We start from the raw sequence: 22405 nt of genomic DNA on the forward strand, positions 1-22405 counted from the left end.
TGTGGTATTAGTTCCTATAAATCCTAACCACCAATATGTTAGGACAAGTTAGTTATTTACTTGCTTAACAAACTTTCCCACCAAATGGGATCACAAGTCAGCTGCCTATATATAGCCTACATTCTTTTTTATTTCAAGGATATAAGAATAAGAAGAAGAACAATTAGAGAGAGTACAGAGAAAAGAGTGAAGGGGTTATTTGGGTTTTGTATAGAGCTGCATATGTAGATGAATATGCAAGCTCGGGTGTGAGTGTTAGAGAATGATGCACTTGAGAGAAACTAAGAGAGATTGTTCTCACTCGACTGTAATGTACCAAGATTATTGCTCAATCAATAAGAGGAAGAGATAGTGTTCCAAAACTGGAGTAGAGCCATAAATCACACTGATCTATTGGTCTTGAACCAGTATATTTCGTGGTGTCTTTTACTTTTCTGCAGTTACTTATTGTTCTTGATCTTTAAGTGTTTGTTGTTTTGTTTTTACTAATTTTGATTGTGTTTCTAGTTGTTAAGTTCTTAGTTCGATTTTGCTAGCAATATTTTCCCACAGGACCTCTAACAGCCGTTTTCACATTCTACTTGTTAATTTGGATGCCATATGTAACGCCCTGGATAGCCAAGACCGTTACACTGTGTGTTTATAAAGTGCCGGACTTGCTAATCAAGTCGTTTAAATTAAAATCGTGTTACAGAAGCTACAAAGGAACTAGGGTTAAAAGCATTTTGGTCTCAAAAGCCACATTTTCATTAAAGAACATTATGTGTTTACACGGGATCCCAAAAATACAAGTTTAAAGATCGTTTACAAAAGTTGTAAGACTCAGATACAATAACCAGCCATACTAAGGCAAAACAAGCAGTTAAGTAATCCCTGTCCTGGTCCACTCCTCGATCGTGGTGATCGAACAGCTAGCTATGTACATTACACCTCGGAGCTCTCCACCTCAGGCTTGGTCCAGCTTGCCCTTGCCTTTACCTGCACCACGTAGCACCCGTGAGCCAAGGCCCAGCAAGAAAACACAACAACAATAGAGCATAAGCATTAAGCAATCAAGTCAATATCTCACATTGCATCACATAGCCTCAGTCAAACAACCATTCAATATAGTCAAGTATTCCTCATACTTGGCATATCAATTCATAACATACACAGTTTATAACGATAACCAGGGCTAGCGCTCACAGGCTGCTCCCTCTGTTATCCTAGTGTTCAAGGCTCCCAGTGGCCAAATCGCGCTCTACGCGCTATTAGTATGTACGACACCCTTAGGCCGCTTTTACATGTCCCATGGCGTGATACCAACACTGACACGATACAACTCACGGGAGCACTTAGTCCCATCACAATCATATAACCGGGTGCAGTTTTCTTACCTTTAGCTTTCAGATGAGTTAGCTACGGGCGACACTCCTCGAGCGCGATCCGATCCTCGAGTCCTAGCTAGACACCTAGTCACAACCATGAGGAAAGACACCATTAACAACCTTAAATGAGTTTCCAAGCCATGTTCTAGTACTTGGAACATTAAACTTGGCCAAATATGGTAAAAGACTCAACCCCGAGCACCCTAGGTTAAATTTCCAATCCTAAAATCGCAAAATCCCTTAAGCGCCGCGGCATAGGCCACCCATGCCGCGGCATGGCCCTCAAACAGAACCTCCAACAGCACAAAAACAGGTAAGGGCCGCGGCATTGCTTGGGCCATGCCGCGGCCCGCCCTTCTTCTTCAGCATGCAACTACTTCGAAGGGCCGCGACTCACCAAGAACCATGCCGCGGCTCGACCCTTCGAACCCAGAAAAACCACCATTTTCAATCCCTAAACCTCACCTTAAGCCACCCCAAAGCCCCTAACTCAAAACCAATTGATAATAACAACATTAGAATTATTTAAGCAACACAATCCAACCAAAAATCCAGTCCAAGACTCACCAAAACCCCAATTCCAACTTCTGAAATTTCAAACCCACAGAACTCAAAACCAGCCATGAAAACCCTCAAATTCAACCATCAAACTTTAAATTAAACCTTACCTCAGCTGTAGAATCGATTCTCCAAGAGTCCCCTGACCTATCCTCAAGGTTTCAAGCCTCAATCCCACCTTAAATTCCAAAACCACAGATATTTAAAACTCAGCCATTTTCTTTATATTCCTAACCTCAGAAACGAAAATTCAAAACTTACCTTAGCTCTATCTCAGACCTTGATCAGTTCCTGAGCTAATCCTCCAGATTATTCCCTTCAATTCCCAAAGACACAGCTCAATTCCAGCTATTTCCTCTCAAATTCCAGTAGTTTTCCTTTGCTAAGAGAGAGAAGAAAGAGAAATAGAGATAGGGTCGGTTTACACTTTTCTGTCTAGTATTTTCCTAAGTCTTCCAAGTATACCCTTAGATTATTAGACTAATCCCAAAGCTCGGGGTGTCGGAAACGTCCCCGAGGCCAAAACGGTAAAATCCTCCAATAATCCCGCCTAGACATCCTAACCTCAGATATATCTCCAATTATTTATTTTTATCACCCAATAGTCTAAATCACTACCCAATACCTAAAATACCCCCAACTTGCCCAAAGTCAATCATAATACCCCGTTGACCTTTCCTGCTATCTAGCCCTAGGATCGCCTTGAGTCGTTGGCTGCAGAATTATCCATATCATAATGTGGTTCTCGCATATAACTCAAACATTTATATCACATCATCATACAATATCATCAGTTATCATAAACACACAATTAATCATATATTTACGCATTTAAATCAATAGCATTCATTCTAATCCCAGTTATGCCCTCCCGGCACACTAATCAAGACCCTTAAGCCTTATTAGCGAATTTGGGTCGTTACACCATACTTACTTAGTTGCTGTTTGTATTAATCTTTAACAAAAGGAATTGGATGTGTGAAAATCGGAAAGGACTTGTTGAAAGGATTGGCAATGATGATGTCACTTTTTATTAAAAAAAAAATTAAATCAGAGATTTTCCATGTGAAGATATATTTAATTTAAGGCGAATTCATAAAATAAAATTTTAATGGTAAGAGTTTCTGCATATATGTATAAATATATAATTAGAGTACGTAATATTGTTGGGTTAATTTAAAAGGTTAGAAATGCAAGTGCAATATGGATCAATCGGTTGGTCAGTAGGAGCTACTCTTGGGTATGCACAGGCTTCACCAAATAAGTGAGTCATTGCTTGCATGGTGAGATGGGAGCTTCCCGGTAATTCATTTCTTATAATTAAGTCTGTTATGTGAGATCAGTAGTTATTATTTTAAAATGTATCATGAAAAATAATAATAAGCATTGGTTTATATATTTATACACACTTAGAAAATCCTCTATTGTTACACTTAAATATTCATAAGTTATCAAATCTATTTACTTGGTAAAATTTGTATGTTACATTATAAATTTCTTATAAGCTATGTTATGAATTATAGTATGAATTATGTTAGGAATTATATTCTGAATTATGTTGTGAACTTTGCTAAGAATTATACTATGAACTATGATATGAATTATATTACGAGTTACATTATTTATGATGTTATTAGTTATGTTAGGAGTTATGTTATGAGTGATGCATGCTTATGTTAATTTGTTCTTGGTTGTACAACTGACTAAATCAACACTAGTTTACGATTGGAACCACACATGTAATACGTGTTATGGATTGAATATGTTATGCTAGAATATGTTATTTTATGATATGTATATGTTATGCTTATGTTTATGTTACACTATGTTGAGGTTAGGATAGATTACATTATGCTATGATTATGTTACGTTACAATATGGTTGATTATGGAACTCTGTATGATAAGGTATCTTCTATGAGTAGTTTATGTTTTAGGTTGTGATGATAAGAATTAGTTTATGTCTATGTTTTATGTTTATGCTTTATTTTTTATGTCTTATATTGTTAGGCTTTGGGGATTGTGTCCTATATAACTCTTCTTGTTGGGCGTTAGCTCACGAGTACTTTGTATTGCAGGTAAATGCATAAGGGTATTTGATAAGGCAATGAGTTGGAGCAGACTCAGTTAGATGTGTGCATGTCATGATCAGTTGACCTGGGGTTAAAGGAGTTGCTACTTATGCATGGTTTTAAAAGTCTTCAAGTCAATGGTTATAAATTGAGTTTTAATAACTTTTATTTTTACTTATGATGTGCATGTAAAAGATGGTTTATTTTAAATAACGAGATCTTAAGTTGTATATTTTGTAAAGGGTTTATACTTTTTTGGACCTTGTGTTTTTTCCCATTATCTGTTTGGACCCTGTGTTTTGACAAATTATTTTTTGGACCCTATGTTTTGTAAAATGGTTAAAATAGAACCCTAAACTCAATTTTGATGAAGAAAAAATTGAATATAACAACACAGTTTTTAAGCAGATTGATTTTATTTTTGTTCTGAATTGTTAGTTTGGTAAATTATTTGTGATTTTAGTTGAGAAAACATTGACCAAAATCGGGTTTAGGGTTCTATTTTAACCATTTTACAAAACATAGAGTCCAAAAAGTAATTTGTCAAAACACAGGGTCCAAACAGGTAATGAGAAAAAACACAGAGTCCAAAAAAGTATAAACTCTTTTGTAAAGGATATTTAATTCATATTTTGTTTTCAAATGAGTTTCGATAAATATTTTGTAGTAAATTAATTAGATTATGTCGGGTCGTTACATTAAGTTCATTCAATATGTTTAAATATAGGTTAAATTATGGCTAAATTAAAACTAAGGGCTAGGATTAGAAGTACACTAATTAAATAGATGGTTAAGATTAGACTTAGTTTTTAATCAAGTATTTGGGCTTATTTATTTAGATTAGGTATTGGACTTAAGACATAATTCCCGCAACAATTCGAGACAAATGGAAAAACTAAAATAAAGAACAATCACCCAAATAAAAGTATCTTTTAACAATTTGGTTCTATTGTAAAAGCCGTCCGGCTAATAATTTATCATCATCATCAAAATATTGACCTACAAAATTATTAATTAATTGCTAAAATTATAAAAAAAAAAGGATTTATGTAAAGGAAAATATGAGTTTGCCACGTATGTTTTTCTTTTATGAATATGCAATTGACTTTTATGTTTTATTAAATAATAATTATGTATTTTACAAAAATAAATCAAATTAGTATATCATATAAATTAGCATATCAAGTTGTCCGATTCATAATTATTTTTAATTATATATACAGCACCATTGGGTACATGCATACACAAGAATTAATTAAAATAGTATCTGAAATTTAATGTGGTGACTAGTATTTTTATTAGTTTCAATTTTTTAAATTTAAAAATAAACTAAAAAAAATAATATACTTCCAAGTTGTCATCAATATGATGTTGGGCAAATGAAATACACAGTTTGATTATGACAGCAACTAAAGGTCTCATGTTCATTATATATATGAGACATGTAAGAAGCCTCGCTTCCTTTTATATCTCCAACTTAGCACATATGCTTTACGTACATATATTTCTTCCTCCCATCAATTCTTTGTATGTATTTCAATTAATTACATCATTAATTGTACATCTGTAATAGATTTTGTTGATTCAACTTGTCATTAATGCTCATGTAAAACATATATTATATATTGATCGTAACATTAATCATGATATATATGCTCAATTCTCTGTTATGCTTTCTGAAATTGCTCATCAAGAGAGAGAGCAAAATGTATGAATACTTCTTTTAACTAACATCTCCAATACAGTGTGTCATCTTGGAACTAGATATATAGGTCGAATTTTCTACAATATATAATATATAAAATATTAATTTATAAGTAAATGCTCATTAGATAGTTGGCTAACTTCTTGAATTAGGTTTCATGTTTATTCATTGAAAATTTAATTTCAATACAATTTGGTGACTATTTGTATTTTGCATTTTTATACATTTTCTTTGAAATAGTATTGCACGCATATATAATATCTGTGCATGGTAGAGCCTATTCTTGTGTTAGTGGTAATATTTAATCAATGTAATTTGGCTTAATTTGGATTATTCTTTTTTAAATATTTTTTTACACGTATAACGTAGGAAATATATATATATATATATATATATATATGCATATGTTCATATATATTAAGGGATATATGGTAATGGGGTTGGGTTTGGTGGGAGTAAAATTAGAGGGACTTTAGAAGGAATGTGAAACTTAAGTACTAAGGAGGTGTTTGGAATGAGATAAAGTGAAGATGAGAATGTGAATCTAAAACACTTTGTATGTTTTGTTCAAATTTTTAAGATGTAAAATTAATAATTTGTGTGAGCCCCACATGTAATTTAAGGGTAAAGTGAATCATTTTATACACTTAAGTTTAATATTACCTCTCCATCTAAGTTCATTTATACTTTTCAATGTCACTCAACTACTCAAAACAAACACCCCTAAATTAGTCAAGATTACTATCAAATCAAGTTAAAAGATAAGACCGTACCCACTTAGAAACATAAACCCCTAAACTATCAAAAATAAATTTACCAAACATAGTTGGATTTGACATTCTCATTCTTACCAAACTTAATCCCACACAAAGAACCTAGTTTTCGGTACTGTAAACTATTCAGAATTTTCTGAAAATTTGCAGGATGCTCTAAATAGCTACAATATACATGGTCATAAAAAAAAAAATCGCACCGAAAATTGTTCACGGTGTGAACACTGAGAGCCCTACCGGTAGAGCTTAAAGTGAAACTCCTATAGAAAAATTTCCCAATAAATATATATTTATGAAAGAACTCTATAAATTTATTTGATATATATTCAAGTTAATATTTCAATGACGTCTTGTAAAAGCCGTCCGGATTATTCTCTTTGATTAGGCAGCTCTGATTTATTTTTTTCTTCTTATATATTTATTTGGAAATCCCTAATTAAAAACCATACGTTGAAACTTTTATCATAAAAAAAATATAGCTAGAAGAATTAAATCATCTATATTATAATTTTTGTCTAAAAATATATTTTATATAGCTATAAATATATATATATATCAATATAAATTCAGTTAATATTTCAACGTAGTGTAGAAGCTGTCCGAATTGTTCTCTTTGGATCTTAATATAAGCCAAATAAAAGTATCTTTTTGAAGGTGTTTTCCTTTGTTATCCTTCTCTTAGCAATTTGGTTCGAGACAAATGGAAAATCTAAAATAAAGCATAATCAATCAATCTATTGTAAATGCCGTTCCGGCTAATAATTTATCATCATCATCATCCTATTGACCTACAAAATTATTAATTAATTGCTAAAATTATTAAAAATGATTTATGTAAAGAAAAATAACAGTTTGATAAATATGTTTTTCTTTTCTGAGAAGCCATGACTGTGCTTTGTTAAATAATAATTCGAATCATATGTTTTATCAAAATAATATATCATATAAATTAGCATATCAAGCTGTCCGATTCATAATTACTTTTAATTATATATATAGCGCCATTGGATACAAACACAAGTATTAATTAAAATATTATCTGAAATTTAATGTGGTAACTTGTATTTCTATTAGTTCAATTTTTTAAATTTGAAAATAAACTAAAAAAATAATATACTTCCAAGTTGTCATCAATATGAAGACTTTTGACAGCAACTAAATGGCTCATACTCATTATATATATATATATGAGACTTGAAGGCTTAGACTTAGCATACATATGCTTTACGTACATATATTTCTTCCTCCAAACTTAGCATACATATGCTTTACGTACATATATTTCTTCCTCCCATCAATTCTTTGTATGTATTTCAATTAATTACATCATTAATTGTACATCTGTAATAGATTTTGTTGATTCAACTTGTCATTAATGCTCATGGAAAGCATATATTATATATTGATCATAACATTAATCATGATATATGCTTGAGAAAATTTTGACCTTTTATTTATTTATTATCTCCTTTCACTAATATATATTATTTTTATACTTATCGATCGTCCATATAATCACGTTTGTTTGATTAAAAGTGAAGCTCAATTCTCTGTTATGCTTTCTGAAATTGCTCATCAAGAGAGAGAGAGAGAGAGAGAGCAAAATGTATGAACGCTTCTTTTAACTAACATCTACAATACAGTGTGCCATCTTAGAACTAGATATATATGTCGAAAACTTAATTTCAATACAATTTGGTGAGTATTTGTATTTTGCATTTTATACATTTTCTTTGAAATAGTATTGCATGCATATAATATATGTGCATGGTAGAGTCTAATATTAATTCTTGTGTTAGTGGTAATATTTAATCAATGTAATTTGGTTTAATTTGGATTATTCTTTTTTAAATATTTATTTACACGTATAACATTAGGAAATATATATATATATATATATGCATATGTACATATACATTAAGGGATGGTTGGTATGGGGGTTGGATTTGGTGGGAGTAGAATTAGATGGGCTTTAGAATGAATGTGAAACTTAAGTGTTAAAGGAATCAATATTACCATCAAATCAAGTTAAAAGATGAGATCATACCCACCTGAAAACATAAACTCTTAAGTTATTAAAAATAAATTTATTAGACATATGCCGGATTTGACATTCTCATTCTTGCCAAACTTAATCTTATACCAAACACCCCATAAAGTTATGTATGTTTAGATAGGGAAATTAGATAGGATTAAAAAATATAGAAGATTTCATTGCTGAACATTTATCAATAAATATAATAATTTATTATTAAAATGCGTGAAGATGAGGATTAGATAGTATAAAATTATCCTAGAGGGATTATAATTTATATTGTTAGACTAATTTATTTAATATTCTCTTTAATATCATAATTAATAAAATCACATGATAAAAATTAGGGATAGTAAAATTTTGGACCCTCTCTATTTTTGCTATACACACTTGAATTCTCAGTTTGGAAAATATATTTTTGGACTCAAGTTTTATAAATTGGTTATAAATAGTGTCGCGAACATGATTTTAGTTGAAATATCTTTACCTTTGGGTTTTATTTGCGAGGTTAGAGACCTAAGAAGCTCATGAATCTCTAACCATCTATTTTTACGAAATTATATTAAAAAATATTTTGAACAAAATCAGATTAAGAGAATTATTTTTAAGCAACTTTCCAAATATGGAGTCCAAAAGAATATTTTTCAAAGAGATCTCAAACTAGTATTAATTTAATAAAAGTAGAAAGTCTAAAATAATATTATCTCTAAAAGATTATTCAATGCAATACTACTCTCGTTGCTTAACCAAATTTAGAGTAGTGATATATATATATATATACTCAAAATATAACATACGTGATCTTACTTTTTAAAATAATAAATTTCAATTTTAATAAATATGGTTGACTAAAATAAATTTTGACATTATAATTATAATGTATGTAATGTTTATCGTGACGTACTCCCAAATTTAATAGCATTAAGATGCAGCTTATCGTATGTAACAATTTTAAAATATGTCAATCATTATTATCGAACGAAGAATTTGAAGTCTCGTAAAAAGTTAATATGAATTTTTGGATTGACACGTTTGAGCGTATTTTACCATGCATCAAATAAATAAAGCAAAAACAATTTTATTTTTCTTCTCATGTAAGTCAAGCAATATTACAACTCTCTATGCTTCGACTTGAACATGTATCTAGAAAATTAATATTTCTATACAATAATTACAAAAATATGACATATATTGTGTCGAAAAAAATTAAGGCCGGCTTTGATTAGACTAGTTAATAATTATTAATGTTTTTCAATGGACAATCCTAAGAAAAAAATGAAAAGTGGTAAATGTTCAAGTTATAAATGTTAAGCACGAAATTTACTGTAGTCCCTTTTTGCTCATTAATAACCATGTTCTTCCTCAGAAATAATGATGGAGGTTGATGATGATCAGCTCTCCATCTTGGCTTCTCTGAAAAAATATGATGTTTTTATCAGTTTTAATGGTGAAATTCGTAATAATTTTTTTAGTCATCTCTGTAGAGCGTTCAACAATATCGGAATTAAAATCTTCTTCGATGATAAAATTGACCGAGGAGAGGAAATTTCCAAGGCTCTTTTCGATGCCATCGACCAATCTAAATTTTGTTTAATTATTTTTTCTAAAAACTATGCGTGTTCATCGTGGTGTTTGGATGAGTTGGTGTATATTCTCGAAAAGAAGCAAAAGAAAGAGCTGATTGTTCTCCCTGTATTTTATTATGTTGAGCCGTCTATTGTGCGTAGACAAAAAGACACTTTCGAAACTGCATTTTTTAACCATGAAAAATGTTACAATGATACTATTATACACAACTGGAGAGTTGCTTTAATTAAAGCTGCTGGTCTTTCTGGATGGGATGCCTCAAAGATAAGGTAATAATCAAATATTATATATACATACATATATATATATACATTTTGTTTGATAAATTTGAATTTTTTATCTTTGTCTTTGTGTATGTATAAATAAAAGGGAATTCTCTTATAGGTCTTATCGGTAAGGCTCTCAGTGTTTACAACCTGTGAATAGTTTTTGGCGTGATTTTTTTTTATGACCGTGTATATTAATTGTAGCTATTTAGAGCATCCTGCAAATTTTCAGAAAATTCAGAATAGTTTACAGTACCGAAAACTAGGTTCAAACATGTTGTTGCAAGCGTGACTAATTTTTTTTATGCGCGTGGAAAACAACATGTTTGAACCTAGTTTTCGGTAATGTAAACTATTCGGAATTTTCTGAAAATTTACAGAATACTCTAAATAACTACAATATACACCGCATATAATATATATATGAATTGTTACGGCCAAGTATATGTAATTATATTATAGTACAAAAGTACTATATTTTTGCTTTACCAATCGGTGAAAAGATGATTAAACTGCACAAACCATTGAATTGAACTTGCAAAATGAATAAATTTGCATACAAAATATTTTGTGATGCATCAGTACTAATTTTCAACGAAGTATGTATAATCTCAATACTTAGTAATGTGATCATTTTAATGTAACGCTGGAGCTATTTAATATCTTATAATTTTATATTATTGTGTTAATTTTAATCTAATTAAAGATTATAAATATATAATTTAGGAATGATGATGAATTAGTCAATGACATTGTCAATCATATACAAGCCAAATTGGGATCTGCGTCAAAGCAAGAATTAGATGGAATTGACAAAGCTAGCATCGGACGACTTTGTGGCATGGGTGGGTGAAAAGTAGATTAGTTAATTGTATCTTTAATTTATAACTTTATTTATATGTTTGTGATTGATTTTATTTAAATTTACATCTAATTTTAATGGTTTTTTTTTTCCTTTAATTGTAGGGACATCTGTAAAGCTTGGAAGTAAATTATAATTTTCTCAAAAAGAAAGGGGAATAAGAAAATCTCAGTATTATAAGAGAAGTCTAATATCCATGCCTCAGTATCCAAATCAACTTGAATTATATACAATTATTGGAGGATTTTGTTAGGAACACCAAATTTGGAGAACTCAAGTATAGGATTGCGAGCACTCAAATGAAAACAAACTGAACTGTGAGAATGTACAGAACTTTAAAATAGAAGTGGTTAAGCCAATAATGCTTAAGTCCACTAAGAGTATAAGATGTAAATTACCTTGAGTTCACTTCAATACAAGCTCATAGTTTAACATTACAAGAAGTTTAGCCATTGCAGTGATTGTTACAATTATTAATTAAGAAATACATAAGTTAGAATATTAAACGTAAGTAATCATACTATTGACGTGATTTTTCACCAACAGTGGATTAAGAAATCCGACAACAGAGATATTAGCACTTTCTTTTTAAACCGTAATTAATATAATGAACAATATATCAAACACTCACACTTTTACGTGGTTCAGTGGTTAAAATCCACTTAGTCCACGAGGCAATCTTATTAATTTCCTTTAGGCTCTGGGTGAAATTGTTTACAATTTCACTAGAGTTTCTGTATATCAAAAAGGAGTCCATTTTTCTGTCAATTGCCCTAATTGCAAACAAGCAAATGTATTATGATTATGTTGGAGAAAGTGGCTCCTATCTTAAGTTCCATGAGATTTAAAGTTGACGAGCTCCACAAGATTAAAAAGAGACGAGTCCCACAAGATTAAAAAGGAACGAGACCAACAAGATTAAAAAGGGACGAGTCTCACAAGTGTAATGATTGTGTTTCTGAATGTTATGTATGAGTTATGATGATGCTATGATGATTATGAATAATATATATGGAGTTTTCTGATTATGAGACTGATGATATGTCAGGTGGTAACAATGATAAGACTATGGTAGACAACTACGAATATTTATGATTATGTTATGATTGTGTATATGTTATGGGCCCTTCTGTTTGGCAAATACAGACATTATTGTATATGTTGATCTGATTGTCAATGCACAGAAGTAAATGATGAGAATGAGTTGTGTTTTCTCTTGTTTAGATTATGGTTATGATATGTTATGATATGCTTGTTATGAATGTATATGTACGATATGGATGAAGTTACACCCAAATTTCGAGAATAAATAAACAGTCTCGAAATGTAGGCTCGTAAGGTGTAAGCTCGGATTTAATGAGTATTAACATTATACTTGTACAAATATACATGAAATTCCAAAGAGTCATGTCATTTTACGTTCAAGCATGAGTTGCAGGCTCACACTACAAGAAAAAACAGTATTCATAACACTTAAAAACTGCTATCCGGGACTATTGATAGCACTTCTGAAAATGCTAACATAGCCCCTGTTATTAAAAGTCCAGTCTTTTCTATAACAGTTTTTTAATGTTGTGTTCGGTGTTATCTTAAACTATTCAATAACACATTTTTAGGTGCTATAATATTGAAATAATAACATTTAGATAGAGTTTTTAATTATAAATTTAAAGTTTAATCTTGTACTTTTTTCATAACACTTTTCAACTGTTACATTTGATAATTTTGATAACATTTTAGTTTGTTATATTATATAAACCATAACGATTTTTTACGTTTATAATATGTTTCTAAATCGTAACATATAGTAATAAAATTTTGTTACTTTAGTGTGGATAATATATTTTAAATTTTATTTTAATAAGTATACTTATATGGTTTTTTTTAATTAAAAGATCTTCATTATTGTATTTTGATAAAAAAAAACAAAATAAATCATAAAATGTAATTCTCAATAAATTGATAAACCATAAGTATTACATTAAAAACTAATTAATTCAAACCATGAATGTGTCTACTTCATAAGATATTAGTTCTAACTTAAGTTTGAAAGCATAACATAATAAAGTTGTATAATCTTGAACATTTTTTACTTCAAACTATAGTTTGGATGATGTTGTTGCTGCTAATGCTATTGTTGCTGTTGTTGTAGCTGTTCTTCAGATTGTTGTGCTTGACTATGAACCCCAGGTTGTTGTGCTTTCCACCTCACGTGCCATCTATTACTCTCCAATCAAGCAAACCACTCATTCTGAAGAACAAAAAAACCACTATACTTTATTTTTTATGCTTATAGTGTCTCAAACCAAAGAATACAAAATGGATTATATTACTAAGCCAATGATACAGGAGAAGACAAACCAGAAAACAAAACTAGGCTGTATAGCACACCACTATCAGAAACAAAATTCCCAAAACTAGCAGCATGTATAGCATGTTGTAAACAGTAAACACAACTAGGATAAACAAACAAACTATATACAGAAACATAAAACACAAAAACTCTAAATCTAAAACCAATATAAAAAACAGAATACCCAAAGATGATGCCTAAGAATAATGGTACAAGTTTAATCATAAATGTGATAATAGACAAATGAAATATCCCAGCTAACACTCAGCACAATGTGGCTCATCAAAACAATAACTTACAAGTGCAACAAAAAGAATCTTCGGTGCACAAGTAAATATTCAAATCATGTATCAATGAGACATTATAAATAAACTATCACAGGTACTTAGTAATTGTACTTTATGAAAACTAAAATGTGAGAAAGGAGGCATCATACTGTGCCTAAGCATAACATGAGTTTGGAAACTCAAAACAATTATCAAACCCATAAATGTTGTAGAATAACCTGCTCCAAAAACAACTTTACCTGCTCTTCGCAGGAACCAATTGCATAAGCCTCAGGAATGTTTGTATTAAGAGGAATCATGGTCTGACCAAAAGGAAGAAAAAAAAATATTAATAGCAACACAGGAACAAGACATACAATTAAATAAAAGAAAAAACTGGACAATGATTGTTTAAGCTCCTTTATCTTACTTTGAGTCATCTCTCCTCTTGAGAAATCAAACACCTCTTCACTTAGAAGCTGAAGAAAACATATTCAAGTAATTAGTGCCAACTAATTCTCAATAATTATCAAAAGCATCAAACAAAGAAGCCTAAATATGATTTTGATTAAGAGCTTATCCAATTTTAGTTTAAGGATCAGGTTGTTTAGTTCTACCTCTTTTTATGAATTCCTACTTTGTAGGACTCAGCTAAGCGGCTGAAGTAATTCTTTTGTTTCTTAGTGAAGTGGATTTAACAATGTTTTAGTGTTTCCTTCCTTAACCAGCTTTACTCGTTATGTAATCTTCCTTTCATCTTATTGTTTGTTTTATCATTTTATTCTTCTTTTGACGATATGATTTTGACAACTTGTAAGTTTCAAATTAACTTCATAACTATTACTAATTTTTTAAAGAAAACATACTAATCTATATACTAAAATTTATCAAAGTGCACCAGACACTGTATAAGACTAAAAATATTCCTGTCCAATCATTTCTACTGACAAGAATAATACAAACAGAAGAAGGTGTACAAAGATATTGCCCTAATAGTTAAGTGAAAAAATTTGAACCAATTCATCATAAAGTGTTTCCTTTAGTCCAATTCATCTCAAACATAAGTTTTTACAATTATTTTGATAATAGAAACTGAGCTAACATCAAAGAATTAAAACACACAAAAATAGAAACATTAATTAAAAGTGAGAGAAAAGAAACCTGAGAAGTATTTGGTGCAACAGGCCTAGGGAAAAATACATTTCCTTTGCTTTCTTCCCCTCCATGCTGCAGAGAATGCATCTCAGATTCAAACTTGCTTGTGTTTGCCATCCAATCTGCTGAAAGGGTCCGCATATCAGAAAGAATCCTGAAAATTAGCAATCAAATCAACATATAAGTTTTTTGGAACATCCTACTCGTAATACAACTAATATACATAATAGGATATTAAATGAATTAGCCTTGAAATTCAGGAAAGGAAATATTTTCATTTGGAAATTTGTTGTGTCTTACTAGTGTAATGATTCTAGGCATAGTGTATATCAGGGTAGCATCAACTTTTTAGATGGAATGTCCAATTGAGTCAATCAGAGTAAATAACAAATATGTTAACCATTTAAATAACTAAAAACAAAGTAAAATCCCACCTAGAGAGATCCTTCTTCTTCTGAAAGGTAGTCCTCAACATAGTAGCCAATGTATTCTGGACAAAATCCTGGACCTCTGCATGTATTGTTTCCCATAAAGCATCAGCCACCAATGTATCACGTTGCTGCATCATGTATCACATTTATTCAAGTATGCATCCCATCCTTGGAGACGATACTCATGAGCTGCCTCAGCAGGGTTTGCCGCCTTTATAATTCCACGCCCCACTATTATTATGTCACTACCTCTATCATAAATTACCTGAAAATGTTCAACCAAATAACTCTGAATATATGTATAAGAACTAGACTCCCCTTAAATCTTAAATTTTGTGAGTTCAAACCATATGGCTTATCATTTAAACTATCCAACATATCATGATTTTAAAGGCATCATTTACGTCTTAATAAAAAAATATATCTATGATTTTTTGTTGTTGTTGAAAATGAAAACTTTCCGCTTAACCTACAATATTTACTATTTAAAACTAAATTTTAAATGACTCGAACTTCTGATTTTATAGGAAGAAACTGCATACATGACTGTTTAAACTATCCCTATTGGATACAAGATATAATATGATTTTAGAAGCATCCTTTATACATTTTTTTACTTCTATTAACAAAATTCAAACGTCTTGGTCAATTAACCACTTTCATAGCTCTAGTTCTTAATAAATTGTATGCCCGACTTGTGAGTCGCAGCAAGATTATACAGTAAAACTGGAAAAGGGTGGGCATAGCTTCAAAACTACAGTTAAATGATATCTCTTACTCTAATTTTCAGACAGGTTAAACTCTGATACTTCTCAAGAAACATACCCAAAAACAAAGCAAGTAATAGACAAAATTATGGACTGTCCAATACTCAAAAATAGAACTCATATATATGTATGTTGTCCATAAACACTGAGAAACATATCAGAGGAGTCATGACAGCAATATAATTCATAGTTTATTTCAAAGGATACAATATAATATAATTGGTTTCAACATCAACATCCATACGAAATGGTTTTTCTTTCCTTGTTAGATTCAAAATACATTTGTTTGTCTCATAACAATCAATATGGGACTAATTGTATCGCTTAAAACTGCTAAAAACACCTCCTTGCTCAGGAAATTGATTAAAACCCTTCATCTCATAATCAAACAACTCTGGGAAAAACAAACATAAGGAACTGCCCCAAAAATATAGCAATGGCAGGGTATACTTAGACAAACATCACAAAATACACTGAAAAAAAATAGAAAGACTGATTCAATCAATAAATAAAAATTCACATAGTTGGTGTTTAGGGAAAAACCATAATCATAAGAGCCAAAAACATAAACTTTCATCTTTAGATTGTTAAGGTAACGAAAAATTGGATAAAAAACGTTTAAGTTGGATTATATGTAAATGAAAATCATATTAAGTCACAAATTGCATCTGATTTTGGGATGTAGAATTTGCATTAGACTACTGAAGCATTGCAACACCCTGTAAATAATTAAAAAATAATGTACAAACTTGCAAAAAAACCAATTTCCCCAAGAATTTTCTTATTACATATTATTATTATCATATTTGCAATGATAAAACTAATGATAAACAAAACAGAAAGAGAAATTGAAGGAAAGATGATAAGTAGAGTGAGAATTAGGGTTATAATTGGGAAAAAATATGAGTGGAGATCGCAAAAGTGAAGATTCGAAGTACATACCCATGCCGATGAGAGCTTGAGATTGAGAGAGTGATCGCCAGAAATCGAAGAGAGTGACAGGAGAAATGGATGAGAGAGACAGAGATGGAGAGAGAGACAAAATGGAATGTTAGTATTATATTTTTTTGACAAATATATCAAGGTTATTACTAAATAATAAATGTATATTAATATGAGTTAGTTACGTTTTTTAAAACATGTTATTATTTAATGTAATTAAATGGTAAAATTCTTGTAGTGGCTCTTTCCGCTGTGGTTCCAGGTCTAAAGAAGGTACTTACTGCTAGTCTTATGCCAATTAATTCAGCATGATATGACTATATAATCCTATAAGTTTCTTTTTATGGGATCTCAATACTACATTGTATATATGTAAAGCCATTAATATTTCTCAAATTTGTAAATGATGGTAAACTCTTAACATATGGACAGGACTTCTGTTCTGGGAGATGCCATCAATTATGTAAAGCATCTGGAAGAACGAGTAAAGACACTAGAGGAACAAGTATTCAATTCAGAATATATACTTGTAAAGAAGAACTCCGAATAACATTTTTACTTGAACTAAAATGTACAATAATTATTCACTTCCAACCAAGTTTCTCAAAAGAAGCCTTCTTCAATGAATAAAGACAAACATATGGAATCATTACATATTGAAATTTTATTTTATCACTATTAATAGGAAAACCAATTTTGACCATTTTATTTAAATCTAACAGTCATAATAAATCACTTTATCGATAAAGCATCAATGTCAAATAAATAACAAATACCATTTTTCATACAAAAAATTGACCCCTGCCAATAGGGAAAACACCCCTACTGAACTAGCTCCCTATATATATAGATAGATATTTATTCACACACATAGACAAATTAATATTAATATGCATGTTGCACAGGACCTTCTGATTCAAAGAAAAAAGCCAAGTAAATTTTTGGTTTGGCAACTACCTGGTCAATCCAGCAAGTTTTGTGCGAAACTCATTGAAGTCTTTTGATTGGCCCTCTGCATTAAGGTAAACATGTAGCTCCTTTTCTGCACATTGATGAAGTCTTTCCAACCTAGACTCTGCCTCACCTGCACAAAAAGCCAAAGTTAAAACTTAAAAGAGAGCAAAACAATGATAAGTTTAGAATCAAGCTCAATAATACTACTAACCTTGCAAGTACTCAAAGAACTATCTCTTGGCATGTTCATGCTCTGGTAAATAATATCAAGCTAAAAATTGGCACTGTATGTCACTCAGCTTCTCAAGCTAAAAATTGAATAAATTGTAAAACTTAGATAAGTAACAATAGGAACAGTCTCAGCCAAGTAAATGTAGAACAGGAAAACAAAAAAAAATCTGCCTCCCTCCAATCACAGGAATAACACACAGTTTATATATTGAAGATGAATATTGCTTGAGCAAAACAAAAGCAGAAATATCTTATAAATTAGGATAGTTACAACTGAAGAGAACTTATTTGTTGGCAGCAAAGTATTATTTTTTTTAAGTGACAAGTAGGCATGAACAGTTAACATACAAAAAGCTAATGTTATAAACAAAATAGGAAAGAGTCGAAATACTGTTCTCTTGGGATATACTTTGCTCAAAAAATAATAAGGCATACTTCTGCAGTGCTATTTCCTTTTCTATTCGAAAAAAAGAACTAAAGATCTAATTCAAGATTGGTGAACCAAAAGAGCAACCACTTGAGGGGCATGTCCCACATTTTTATACATTTTTATACATTAATACACAACAGCTGAATAAAGCTTTTGATGACAGAATAGGGATGCAAAACTTGAATTGATAAATGGAATATAAGTAAAGGAAAACAATCAAGGCCAGTTAAATGCATACCTAACATAAAGGTCGTTAAAATTAAACCTATTAGCGGAAAGGGAGCTTCTATCTTGAGCTTCCTCATATGCATTGTCAATGTCATCCACCTCATCATCGAGAACACGCATTACAAATGGCCTAGAACTTCTTTCTACGCTCTTCACATTTGAAAGTTGACTATACAAAATTTACAGCTGAACGCTTAGTTAAACAGAAAAACACATATGCACCAAGCAGTTATCTAAATCACACACATACATACACGCACCCTTTCCCCACCCGAACCCCACCTAATTAACACAAAATCTTGAGCATTTATAAATACCTGTCCAGTGATGGTGTATAGCCTGTTGATCCAACCATTGGATGCCATTCCAAACGCTGAGAACAAGTATCTGTGAGTCTCCCCTGGTCTTTGCAGGGTGTACTCGATGTAGTAGAAACCTGGCATGATTCAGTTCAAATTATACCACATAGTCCATACCAGAGTTTGCTAAAACCAGGACTAGAATGCTGGATTATATAAAGTCTTACCATTGGAAGATTTACTGTTGATAAGTTTGGCTTCCACACCTGGTGGTCTTTGCCAGCTCCTGTCCAATCCACTCACCTGTTCGTAAAGATTACGAATTGAGTTTAAGAAAGGAAAATAAATAATAATAATAATAAAAAAATGTAACTACTTGGCAGAATTTGAGGAAGCCCACCAGAGTCTCAGCAACTCATCAACTTTGCCGAATGATTCTATCTTGGTGAAATCCGGACCAAGCCCCGTAATCACAACGCTCACTGGTAGTGGTGAAAAATGAAACCAAACCAAACCCCATTGAGGCATTTTATCAAACACATAGAGATCAATCAGTTGGTGAAGGAAGAAAACTACAATTCATACCGTTGGGGCTAGTGTTCCCTTCTGGGTAGAAAGCAGTGACGGATTTGAACCCATCAGGCTCACTTGCAGCCAATGACCACCCTACAAAAAGCAAATAATTGAAATTATACACAACACAAGCTGAACTGAAAAGGCAGCCATTTTCAGCTCACCTTTTGGTACATATATCTTGAACTTGTTTACATCATCAATGTAGATACGAAAACCCTCTGCCACTTCTATAAGAATAACCCAATACCCACTTTAGAATAAGAACTAAAAATGGTAACTTTGAAGAAGGGAAGGCAATGATACCGGTCTCTGCAAATGCATTGGACAAAATTGGATTACACGAAAACCCAGCAAAACTCATGGTCATGCCAACCAAAATTTGCCTCCTATTTTGGAAACTGCCAAGAAGAAAAAAAAAACAGTTAGAGTTAATAATAATTAGAGATAGAAAGAAAGAAGCCCATTTCTCACAAATGCTTCAGTTGCGTGAGTACCGGCGTGAGGGAGGCTTCAGCAAGGTGTGGTTGTGGTGTGGTTCAATGGCGCGAGGGTTAGAAAGCTGAGAGAATGTGAGAGAGCGAATGAGAGAAAGAGCAAGGGAGAGCGAACGAGAGAAAGACTGAATGCACTGAGAGATTAGGGATTTGAGACTAAATGCAATGAGAGAAAGACTGGTAGAGATTAGGGATTTGAGCGAGAGAGAGGCACACTGGTAGAGAGAGAGCGAGAGAGAGGCACGCTGGTAGAGATTAGGGATTTGAGAGAGAGAGAGGCACTGAAAGATTAGGGATAAGTTTTTTTTTCTGTTCTCTTTTGTCAATTTCAGGCGGCAAAAAGTGTTTGCCGCCTAATTTTTTTTTCCCCGGGTCTTTTTTTCTCCAAGTCTCCCTATCAATAGCACTTCTAAAATTATGCTATATTTTAATGTAATATTTGAGAAAAATTGTTGTAGTGTCAAAGGCGACAAGAGTCTCCTTCGAGAGATGAGTCTGAAAGACCAATCAAGCCAGGAGGTAGCGACTACTGGAACGATGAGCTCGAAGCTACATATGATCTCGAAAGCGTGCTAAAGCAGCGTTCAAGCTTGAAGACGCATTAAACCAATACACGGAGGTGCTGTTAGGAAATACCTATAATCATGGGGATTTAATTCAAACCATGTAATCAACCCTATTGTGTAGGGATATTTATCTACAATTAATGCAATTGATTGTATTTTAATTAACCAATTGGTATTTCAAATTCAAACATGATATATGTATATCAGAATATCCCTAAGATTAAGGGGGAATCCTTATAACCGGGTCTATAAATAGCCTGGGTTTAGACATTTGTACTCACACACTATTTTGTACTAAAAGTGGCTCTGTGAAATTGCTCTCAAAAAGCTTTAACACATATCTTATTAAAAGTGACTCGTGGACGTAAGCAGATTTTAACTGTTGAACCACGTAAAAATATATGTTCTTTTTTTCTTGGTAGACTATACAATTGCTTAATTGCTCTTTTTTTTAGTTGACGAAAAACGTCATCAATAATTTGGTGCTTTTGTTGAGCGAATTAATCATTCATGTTCTTTGAAACCTAACGTTGAACAAACAATGATTGCACTCACTGGCAACATCCTTGGATCTAGAAATGGTCAACCATTGCCTAGAATGCTAGAGAAGAACACTCCTAAAATAGAATAACATCCTCGACGGCTTGACAAATAGACGATGAATGAGGAAAATACTGCTGAAGGGAGTGCGTCATCGGCCCCACGAGAACCTGGTCAGGGGTCTAGGCCACCTAACGAGGATTATTATTATAACCCCGTGAGATATATTCCAATGGTGGAGTTGGATAATTGAAGGCTACAAGAAAGTCTTGCTGAAGCCACGCGACTGAATGAAGAAATGATAAGGAAGGGTATTGAATTACAGGTACCCCCACAGCGGACTAGGGGATGTCTCACTTTGCGAGCCCTAAAAAAGATTTTAGGACTCGCGGGGCGTGAGTCCTCTATTAAAGAGCCTTAAAATTGAGGTTTTTTAGGACTCACATTGCGAGTCTTAAAGGAATGTTTTTAGGGCTCGCATTGCGAGTCCTAAAAAGTTTTATTTTTAATTTTTAAAATATTAAATGGTAGCCAAAGCTCTCGCCAAAATTCCGACGATGACGGCGGTGCCACCATCCCATAGTGGTGGTTCGATCCGATCCTTTAGTGAGTTTTGAAGCCCAAAGTGCAAGGAATGCAGTGGTGGTGGTCATTTGGCTCGGGGTGGCTCGAGGTGGTCAGAAAATTCCCAAAAATTTTCAGAAACCACCATGGTTGCTGAACTTTGGAGGCTCCGTCGAGAGGGTTAGGGGTGCGTGAGGCTATGGGCTCACGGGGATTGGGAACACCGTGGGCCAGCGTGTGTAGGCCGGTGTTGGTCAGAGAGCCGTCATTCGTGGTTGGGCAACGGGTTTGCGTGAGAGAGAGAGAGAGAGAGAAATAGAAATTGGGGAAGAGAGAGGGAATCCTAGGGGAGAGAGAGAGAGAGAATGGGCTGTGATTTTTTTTT

General features: G+C 32.3%; 1 protein-coding gene and 1 pseudogene across 1 annotated transcript; one reads left to right on the top strand and one right to left on the bottom strand.

Moving 5' to 3' along the window:
• Nucleotides 1-9883: 9883 nt before the first annotated feature.
• On the top strand, nt 9884-11360 carry LOC133784883 (TMV resistance protein N-like). Its single transcript, XM_062224152.1, has 3 exons — nt 9884-10365; nt 11089-11207; nt 11329-11360. Exons 1-3 carry the CDS (start codon nt 9884-9886, stop codon nt 11358-11360), a joined length of 633 nt encoding a protein of 210 aa, XP_062080136.1.
• Nucleotides 11361-18887: 7527 nt separating this feature from the next.
• Nucleotides 18888-20013, bottom strand: LOC133784884 (psbP domain-containing protein 3, chloroplastic-like; annotated as a pseudogene).
• Between the last annotated feature and the right edge of the window lie 2392 nt (nt 20014-22405).

Source organism: Humulus lupulus, chromosome 6, assembly GCF_963169125.1.
Source record: "Humulus lupulus chromosome 6, drHumLupu1.1, whole genome shotgun sequence".
In the NCBI taxonomy this organism is placed as follows: Eukaryota; Viridiplantae; Streptophyta; class Magnoliopsida; order Rosales; family Cannabaceae; genus Humulus; species Humulus lupulus.

Excerpts from the sequence above, each read along its gene's own strand:
- LOC133784883 (XM_062224152.1), top strand. The coding sequence starts at position 9,884 with ATGGAGGTTGATGATGATCAGCTCTCCATCTTGGCTTCTCTGAAAAAA. Across the intron at positions 10,366-11,088 it reads TGGGATGCCTCAAAGATAAG|GAATGATGATGAATTAGTCA; the intron begins GTAATAATCAAA and ends TATATAATTTAG. Across the intron at positions 11,208-11,328 it reads CGGACGACTTTGTGGCATGG|GGACATCTGTAAAGCTTGGA; the intron begins GTGGGTGAAAAG and ends CTTTAATTGTAG.